The following is a 10,810-nucleotide window of genomic DNA, read 5'->3' on the forward strand; positions in this document are numbered from 1 at the left end:
CACCCAGTACACCCAGATGTGTGCTGAATGTGAATACATTGCTAGATGCTGTATTACTTGAACAGAGGGGAGGTCAGACTCGCTGTCTACTCCCAGAGAGGTATGTATTTAGAGTCTGTCATTGTAGGAACCATTCTGCTGAGTTTTCTTTTTTGTGGGGGGGGGGGGTGAGTTACTTTAAATATAATCAATATATTATATCTTAGAAAAGCAAATAATGATCATACTCATATATTTTGCAGATAAGTTTCATGTCCCAAGAACCTCTTCAGAGCAACAAACAGAACTTCCCAAATTTCTACCGTACAGTACCCAGTGAGAAAGCTTTGTATGTTGCCATTATAGCCTTACTGAAGCACTTTGGTTGGATGTGGGTTGGTATTATATATGCTGATGATGATAGCAGCATAAATGCTATAAAGATTATTAAAAACATGATTGTAGAAAGTGGGGGATGCGTTGAATTTATTAAACTAGTACCTTCTATAAATGACTACAGTCCCGAAAGAATCAAAGACATAGAGCAAACTATTGCACGGTCAACTGCAAATGTTATTCTTGTGTATGGCTCAAAAAATAATGTGTACTACCTGGAATTGAATGTTCATGTTACCAGCATACCGGGAAAAGTCTGGATACATACTGCCGAGTCCAGTTTCCGAATGTTCAACGTGGTAAATGACACAGTTGTAAATGGATCTTTAAGATTCATCATGCAAAAAAATGAAAACCCAGCATTTATAAAATTTGTCAAGGAGGTTAACCCAAGCCGATTCCCGCCAGGTCGGACCTTTACAACATGGTGGGATGAACTATGTGAAAACCGATGTCCTTTCAATCCAAGAAACCGAAACTGCACAGGTTTGGAGAGTGGAAGGCAAATCATATGGTCTCACTGTAACCTTAAGTTCACTGGCATGAGTTATATTGTTTACAACTCTGTATATGCTGTAGCCTATGCATTACATGAGATGTATCAAGAAACACCATTAAGTGAAAGATTACAGGATATAAATAAATTAAAATTTCAAGATTTAAAAGGCTGGAAGGTAAGAAAAAAAGTAATTTGATAATATTGATCAAAACCTTACCAAAACTATTTAATTTTTTCTAAAACATTACAGTACAATTAAAAATGGGTGTACTTGTGCGCTACTATGTTGTCCTATTAAGTGCTATAGGACTACAAAACTTACAAAGCGGATCGCTCACACCTATACACACTCTCTGAACATGTATCAATATACAAAATTGTATTCAAAAGTTGTTCCGCCTCCCAAATGTTAGTGTGCTAGTATACCTTAGTTTAGTATTCCTCTGTTTTTATAGCAATTTTAAGAGTCAGCATATCATATCAAACCCCTATAAAACATTACCAAAACAAAACAATAATGCATCAGTCTATAAAGTGTCCTTTGGTATGAATTTGCTTGCATATGCTCAATTATTTAAAAAAGCAAAAACAGGCCTGTGTTCACATATCTAAAAGACTGCTTCCTTAATTAGTGTTCACCACTATGTGCTCAAATCATCCACATACATTAGTGATAAATATAACATTTACGTAAAGGGCTTAAGAAATACTACCCTTCCCTTTGAGAACTTCCTTGTCAAGCATTTATTGGAAGGTCATTGTAGATACTAAAAAAAAGCTGCCAGACTCCTAAGAGAATTTTCATACCTTCTGATTTTTCAAAGTTTTGGAATACACACCTGGCTGATATAGGGGATATTTGTATCCTATATGGGATATAGGGTACAAATACTAATAACCACTTGCTGACTGCGCTATAGCTGAATAACAGCTACAGCGTGGTCGTCTAGTTCTGGGATGCCATCATATGATGGCGTCACATGAGCGCACCCACCACACACCCACTGCTAAAAGAACACTGCTGATCACATACATATTGGGGTAAAGACTAATTATCAGTGTCCTGATTATGAGTGCAGTCTCAACAGTGCCAACTAGTGCTACCACACTGTGCTCACAAGTGCTGCTCTTCACTGCCCACAAGTGCTGCCAATCAGTGGCCATCACTGCCTCCTCATTAGTGTCACATATCATTGCCGCCTATCAGTGCCCATCAGTACCCAACAGTACTGTCTATCGGTGCAGCCTCATCAGTGCCCATCAGTAAAGCCTATCAGTGCCCATCAGTGCCTATCAGTGCAACCTCATCAGCGCACATCAGTGAAGGAAAAAAATTACCTGTTAGCTATTTTTTTTTCCGTAAATTCTTTATTTATATTAGAGGAATAAGGCATACATAACAGTTGAGAGCAATTGTGTAAAACAGACTTGTATGACTAGTGATACAGAAACATTTCAGAATACATGTGAACAAACAAGGTAATCGAGTAAGTATCAAACAAGCGGTCCTGTGAACTCAGTATAGTGCGGGGGGAGCAGAGCTCCCGGGCATAAGCAGTTTACATACACCGTCTGGAGTTTGACGTATCAAGAAACATGGGAAATGCTGGTAGAGTGGGATAGCTCCGGGACAAAGTCCCGCATCCACCAGCATCTGTCATGCTAATTTTTTTTAACAAACTATTAAAACATTTTTTTTTTCAAAATTTTAGAGTCTTAAAGCGGAGTTCCGGGCACAGATCTCATTTTTTGCTGAACATACCCCCGGGACAGTCAGGGCTAGCACATTCCACAATGGCTAGCCTCTGATCTGTCCCGGTTCGCACTTACCTGCAAGAAGAAATACTTACTTTGAAAATTTCTTCCACAGCGTTTCCATCTCTCTTGTGGGCAGCTGAAGCCGGCGCGGTCCTCTTCGGTGTCTTCTTCCGCATCTTCTTCTCCCAGAATGCGCCGCACCGGCCCCTCTCGTCACTTCCGGTGCGGCGCCGCATTCCTAAACAGCTTCTGGGCATGCCCAGAAGCTGTTTAGCAGGGGAATGCGGCGTCGCCCGGAAGTGACGTGCGGGGCCGGTGCCGTCGCATTGATTCCTGGGAGCGATGACGTTCAGCTCCCAGGAATCATCGCGAGGCAGGAAGTGACGGGGTGAGCCGCGGCGCTGGAGGAGGAAGTACCCTGAGGTGAGTATTTACGATCTTCGATTACAAGGTGAGTGTACAAAAAAAAAAAAATAACTATCCAATTCCTTTTCAGGTTATGTGTAGCTAGCGGAGGGGCACAAAAAAAAAATACCGATTTTGTGCCCGGAACTCCGCTTTAATTCATTTATTTAACAAAATATAAACAACCAAGTGGTGAAGCAGAGGAGATCTAAAACACTGCATCCCTATTAACTCAACGTTAGTGTTTGGGATCTATTATGAGTACTCTTTCAAACAATAATTACCTCCTTTACCAGAAAGAGGAGTAATAAAATGTAACCAAGCTTAGTTGAATATGGTTAACTTGGTCTGGAGGACGTTGATTACTGTCTTTTATTGGATGTCATTGTGGTGCAGCTTTAAGCCTTTCAAAACTGATTTTAGGGCATAGAACATCTACTTGGGTCTTATGTGTGTTTGGATGGTGCGGTGCCTACATTCTAAAAAATCCAAAAATATAGTGTTGTCCAATTGTGGTGGAAATACTATATACTGTAGATGCTCCACTGAGGCAGGTGAAATAATGAATGATGATGATGATAATGAACTCTGTCAAATATTGTTGGATAAGTCAGTGTTATATAAGAATAGGAAATTAGTAACACCTTCTTTAAATGGAATCCAAAATTTTGGGGGTTTTTTTAACAAAAATGGGGGTGTTAGGTAACTCTGTGATGGATACATGGTTGGTTATTATATTAAAGCACAAATAGGAATGCTGTTTTAAATGGATTATTTGTCCAAAGACAGAAACAAATACTTTAAAGAAATGCTTTTGATGTGTTATTGTTGTTTGTGCACTGCATTGGATATTATTTGTCATTTACAGCTCCATAAATATATAAAAAGAGTTAATTTTACAAACACATTGGGACAAAACATCTATTTTAATGAGGAAGAAATATCTATTAGGTATGATATTTATAATCCAATCAATTATCCAAACTGGACAACAAATTTACAGAAAGTTGGACATTTTGACTTACAGGCTTCACCTGAGAGACAAATCATTATAAATAAAGAAGTGATAGTCTGGGAAAACAAGTTTGCCAAGGTTAGTCTCCTTCATTGAGCTAAATATTGCCTTCATGGTCATGGTTGTTATCCGGTTTGATGGAAAAGTAACAAGCTCAGTTTTTAAGAAGGCAGATGTGTTACTTATTATAAAAACTATCTATGCAAAAGGCCAAATGTATTTCTAAAACAAACCAATAGGCAATAATTTTATTGTATTGCAAACATAAAAATCGGGTGTTGTGCTTAATTACCAATGCATTTCACCCACTGGGGCCTAAAATATAGACCACTGCTATACTCTATCTGCTTGAGCTTACTCCTCATAACCAGATGAGGGTATTTATGCTGTCTAAATATTGGTGGCTATCTGTGAACTCTTACTTAAATCTTTCTGACCTAAGCCCACTTTGCATACTGTATATATAAATAAATGCTCTAAACTGAGTTATATATTTTGCTGGAAATATTACATACAGCATACCCATATAGCTAGCTACATTCCTGAATTGACTATAAGTATGCCACACACATATTGATCTGAGTAAAAACTACTGTCAAATAGTCTCTTGATATGCCAACCTCACTGTACAATAACTATTTTTCCCCTCAAATAGGTCTCAATGCTTTCCATGATGATCCAAAAGGTGCTCAAATAAAAAGCCAAAATACCCAAAAACCCAATAGGTTTTACCAATTTAAATTGAGGCTTCATTGGGGGTGAACAAGTGCAAGTTAAATACCTTGGGAACTCAGTATAGATAGTTTGTTTGTTTATATAATATATATATATATATATATATACACAATATCTCACAAAAGTGAGTACACCCCTCACATTTTTGTAAATATTTTATTATACCTTTGCATGTGACAACACTGAAGAAATTATACTTTGCTACAATGTAAAGTAGTAAGTGTACAGCTTGTATAACAGTGTAAATTTGCTGTCCCCTCGAAATAACTCAACATACAGCCATTAATGTCTAAACTGCTGGCAACAAAAGTGAGTACACCCCTGAATGAAAATGCCCAAATTTGGCCCAATTAGGAATTTTCCCTCCCCGGTGTCATGTGACTCGTTAGCGTTATAAGGTCTCAGGTGTAAATGGGGAGCAGGTGTGTTAAATTTGGTGTTATCGCTCTCACTCTCTCATACCGGTCAATGGAAGCTCAACATGGCACCTCATGGCAAAGAACTCTCTGAGGATATGAAAAAAAGAATTGTTGCTCTACATAAAGATGGCCTAGGCTATAAGAAGATTGCCAAGACCCTGAAACCGAGCTGCAGCACAATGGCCAAGACCATACAGTGGTTTAACAGGACAGGTTACACTCAGAACAGGCCTCACCATGGTTGACCAAAGAAGTTGAGTTCACGTGCTCAGCGTCATATGCAAAGGTTGTCTTTGGGAAATAGAAGTATGAGTGCTGGCAGTATTGCTGCAGAGGTTGAAGGGGTGGGGGGTCAGCCTGTCAGTGCTCAGACCATATGCCGCACACTGCATCAAATTGGACTGTATGGCTGCCATCCCAGAAGGAAGCCTCTTCTAAAGATGATGCACAGAAAAGCCCACAAACAGTTTCCTGAAGACAAGCAGACTAAGAACATGGATTACTGGAGCCATGAATGCCAACATGTACTGTGACATATTGAAGCAGAGCATGATCCCCTCCCTTCAGATACTGGGCCTGCAGGGCAGTATTCCAACATGATAACAACCCCCAACACACCTCCAAGATGACCACTGCCTTGCTAAAGAAGCTGAGGGTAAAGGTGATGGACTGGCCAAGCATGTCTCCAGACCTAAACCCTATTGAGCATCTGGGGGGCATTATCAAATGGAAGGTCGAGGAGCGCAAGGTCTTTAACTTCTACCAGCTCCGTGATTTAGTCATGAAGGAGTGGAAATGGACTCCAGTGGCAACCTAAGAAGCTCTGATAAACTTGATGCCCAAGAGGAATAAAGCAGTGCTGGAAAATAATGGTGGCCATACAAAATATTGACACTTTGGGCCCAATTTGGACATTTTCACTTAGGGGTGTACTCACTTTTGTTACCAGCAGTTTAGAAATTAATGGCTGGGTTTGGATTATTTTGAAGGGACAGCAAATTTACACTATTATACAAGCTGAACACTATACACATTGTAGCAAAGTGTCATTTCTTCAGTGTTGTCACATGAAAAGATCTAATAAAATATTTACAAAAATGTGAGGGTTGTACTCAATTTTGTGAGATACTGTATATATATATATATATATATATATATATATATATACATATAGTGGGCTTAGATGAGAGAGATTTCTCTGATAGCCACCAATATTTAGACAGCATATCTAACTTCATATGGGTATGAAGAGTGAGCATAAGCAGATAGAAAATAGCAGGTCCTTTGCTAGCCACTATAGCTCAGGTAAAATATCCCACCTCACTGATTCAACAGCAGATACACATCTTCTTCGTTTTGAGGGTGTCCCTGTTATGCTTCCTAGTATACACTGGGTAGAGAATTCATTTGAGGTAAGTACTCTAAATAATACTCCATTTGGATGGGTCTCTGTGCTCCTCGTTAGTAGTAAAAAGTCACTTTGATGTTTTAATCTATTAAATAAAAGAAACAATAGAATATCTTAATTTTACAAATAAAAGTTAAATTTTAGGTCCCAGTGGGTGAGATGTATGGGTAGTATAGAGAACGACCCAAAGTTTTTGTGTTGCAAATAGTCTGCACATTGTGGCCACCTATATATTTTTGAATTACAATTAAGTCAAAATGATTTAGTATGTGCGCTCCTAGGTCGCAGGGTGTCTAGGCGCACAAAAGAGAGGGTAACTTAAGGGTGCCACATCCTAATTTGCAAAGTGATGAAAATGGAGGGAAGAGATTGGACTTTATAGGCACCAATATTAAAATAGTGTATTCTTTATTAGAAAATTTACAAAAGCACATTGATAACAAAACGCAAAAGAAGAAAAAAGGACAACATGTCATATACAACAATTATAAAAATAAGGCGGCAAAGCCTCAAAACAGTTGTGCAAATCACATAGCCTATCAGGTATTGATTATTTGTACAGCAATCACAAGTGATACAAGAATGACCTGTGTTCATGAGGCGGCCCTGGAGAAGGGATAGCCGTCTCCAAAGGGTCGTCTGTACATAGTAGATGCAGATGTTAGGTAGAATCCCAGCTGCCCTACATGTTTTGCTTAACCTAGTAAGCTTCTTCTGGAGCATATGATGAAGGCAAACATCTGAGAGAGATATTTCAGGTGAAAGAACCTTATGATGAATCAAGCCTTAAAGGCTAGAAGAAATAATAACGAGGGGGATCGGTACGCTGTAGTTGGAGCAAAAAGCCCAGTAGGATTGCCAGACATAGGTACGGAACAAGGTAGGGGCTTGTTATCATGGAAGTTTTGGTCCCATAAGGAGGTAGTATGTGGCGGCCGAATGGAGAGAAAGCCCCGGCCTATAAACCCAAAACACGGGCAGGTGAGGTGAGTAACCTCATGTGCCTAAAACCCAGGTGTGTTCAGGCTGTGTATGCTACCGCTACAGCGACCGTATGTGTGTCCCCCCCGGATGGGGATACCGCCATAAATTACATGAATTACAATTAAGGCTTTCTTTCATTATACATTGAATAATAATACTTTAACCTGATAAAAGATGAAATGAGGTTGGTGGCTATGGGTCATTGCAAATCAACATAGCATGTTTGCAGTACCTCATTTAACTCTGAAATAGAACAGTTTCAGCTATAATAATAAAACATATGAATTTGTATATAAATATTTTATGTATATTTTGGCAGCTACTGATGCCTCGATCAGTGTGCAGTGAGAAGTGCCTGCCGGGATACAGGAAATCTGCCCAGGAAGGACAGCCAGTTTGTTGTTATGATTGCTTACCATGTCCAGAAGGACAGTTTTCCAACCAGACAGGTTTGTCTTGATTATATATGTATTTGTATATATATATATTTATTTATTTCTCATACATTACTATACACATTATTTCCCATACATTCCCAGTTATAGTAGTGTATTTAGTGAATTATAAAAGAAACACTGCTGCTCCCATGCCCTGTACCTCCTACATCTGTGTGAGTTTGTCCACACCTCCCTACATATACCAACAAAAAGTCCAGCCGCATTACAATGACATCAGCCAGAAATTATCTTTTATGCTCAAAACAAGAAACACAGAATGACCTCTCAAATCAAACAGGGCTTATTCATAGAGATGCACCTCTACAGGCCTTGTGGAAGTCTGGGCAGAACTACTATATTTCTTGTGCTACTGCTAAACAATAGAGTTCACTTCATCTGATGTTGTTGGAGTTTGGCCACATTTTCTGTTTATATAGTAATATACTCCTCTGATTCATTAATATCTCATAGGTCAAAGATTTTTTTGGTTAGGTTACAAGAAAAACAAAGCCTGGTACAGGCTTCTGTAGTTCTTTAGTTTTGTCTATGTGATCATGGCCTCAGCAGGGAATGACCCAGAAGCCCAAAGGAAAGTAATCAAATGAAATTTGATTATGGGCAGAATACAGGGAACTCATTACTATACATAGGTACAAGTTCAGTTCTCATTTTCAATAAAAGAGGAGAAGTGGAAGAAGTGGGAGCAGAGCTCATTTCTAATCTGTGTGTGGCAGGGGTCTCCTTAGACGCTCAGGCGTTACCTCCTGGTCAAAACCACAACTTTCATTCTTCTTAAGTCAGTTTTTAATATCTATCTATGGATGATCACCATATGTGCGTGTATCCGACATTCTATGTCATGTATAGACCACTTCCTACATAGAATTGCTTTTATAGTTGTAACTATTAAAGTAGACTAACTGGTTTAGTGATTTGAAATAAACTGTTCAGCATTGGTATGACTTCAGTAAAGGGAATTCTAATTGGTTGCCAATGGGGTTCTGGACTTTGCTGTTAGCACTTAGCTCCTTGCATTGTTTACATAATATGTTCATTGGTAAAGTTTGATGAAAAGTTGATGTTTTATTTCATATATGATAGAATGCATAGAGAAGAAAAATAAGATAAAATAACATATTGTAAACACTGTTTGCTTTATATTTCCAGATGTGGATGTGTGCATAAAGTGTCCAGAAGACAAATGGCCCAATGTACAAAAGACAGAATGTATCAAGAAAGCTATCACCTTCCTATCATATGAAGACTCAATTGGAATTGTCTTGGCTGTTATAGCCATCCTATTTTCACTGATAGCTTCTGTTGTTCTTGGAATATTTATTAAGTATCAAAAGACTCCAATTGTCAAAGCTAACAATCGAGATCTCAGCTACTTAATTTTAGTATCACTCATGCTCTCTTGTCTTTGCTGTCTTATATTTATTGAAAAACCAGAACAGCTGACCTGTTTTTCACGTCAAGCAATTTTTGGAATCACCTTTTCAATTTCAGTATCTTCTCTTTTAGGAAAAACATTTATTGTGGTGATAGCCTTTAATGCAACTAAGCCTGGGAATAACTTAAGAAAGTGGGTGGGGGCTAAAGTTCCTAAATGTATTGTTTTCTTTTGTTCTGTTATTCAGGTGTTTATTTGTATTTTGTGGATCCTTTTAGTGCCTCCATCCACCTCATACAACACACAGTCAGAAATTACAAAGATCATCCTAGAATGTGATAAAGAAACAGCTATTGCTTTCTATGTGATATTGGGTTATTTGGGTATCTTGGCTTCTGTATGCTTTGTTGTTGCATTTTTGGCAAGAAAATTACCTGACACTTTTAATGATGCTAAACTGATTACTTTCAGTATGCTAGTCTTCTTTACTGTTTGGATATTCTTTATCCCAACGTACCTTAGCGCCAAAGGGACTTCTACAGTGGCAGTTGAGGTATTTGCCATCTTGGCTTCAAGCTCTGGGATGTTGGGCTCCATATTTGTTCCTAAGTGTTATATAATTTTAATAAAACCTCAGAAAAACAGGAAAAACTTTGTATTGAAAGGATCTCTATAGTGTGATTCTAATAGTTGACAAACTCAATAAATATTATAATTTATAAAACTGCAATAGTACCTCATTGTTCATTGTGAAACAGAATATATCAACAACAGATTTAATAGGAGAAACACCAAATCACCTCAGTTGCAGAACCACTTTGTTGTATCTGACATGACTACATGAATTTCAGTTATTGAAGATTAACATTTATTTGAGTTATGAAGAAAATCGGTAAATAGTACAAAAACTATTCTAATTGCACACTGGGCCTTATGTTTTTGGCACCCACTTAGTAAGGTGACAAACTGTGCCCGATTTCAAGGGCTTACTGGGGATACTGTTTCTCCACCAATGTGGATGACATGGAGATACAGAAGAGCATATTTTAGTGTAGCACTACCCCCTGCAGGACCTGCTTGGTAATTTAGGATCTCTGTTTGGCGCCTCGACTCCAAGAACAGCCTCTGATACATCTGGCTGAATTAATGTTTTTGCAAGCATTTAAAGGAAGACACGCATAATTAGCTTTAACTTGGCTGTGAAGTAGCACCAGGAAATAGACACAAGACCGTTTAGTGGTAAATAACAATGTATTGCTAATGGTGGTTTGAGCATGAATGAACACATAGAAGGTATGTTCAGACACAGTCCATTAGACAGTATATTCACTATACCAAGGTAACTTATAATAGAGTTCTGTACCACTAGACTTGGATAATCT

At 38.4% G+C, this 10,810-nt stretch overlaps 1 protein-coding gene across 1 annotated transcript; it reads left to right on the plus strand.

Annotated features, from left to right (window-relative positions):
• Positions 1–251: 251 nt before the first annotated feature.
• LOC309560376 (vomeronasal type-2 receptor 26-like) lies at positions 252–10,104 on the plus strand (the record flags this gene model as incomplete). Its single annotated transcript, XM_082264007.1, has 4 exons — positions 252–1,049; positions 4,065–4,130; positions 7,918–8,047; positions 9,203–10,104. The coding sequence occupies 4 exons, from the start codon at positions 252–254 to the stop codon at positions 10,102–10,104; spliced, it is 1,896 nt and encodes a 631-aa protein (XP_082120133.1).
• Positions 10,105–10,810: the final 706 nt, after the last annotated feature.

The sequence above is a fragment of the Pelophylax lessonae genome, assembly GCF_965119305.1.
Source record: "Pelophylax lessonae genome assembly, chromosome: 7".
Classification (NCBI taxonomy): domain Eukaryota; kingdom Metazoa; phylum Chordata; class Amphibia; order Anura; family Ranidae; genus Pelophylax; species Pelophylax lessonae.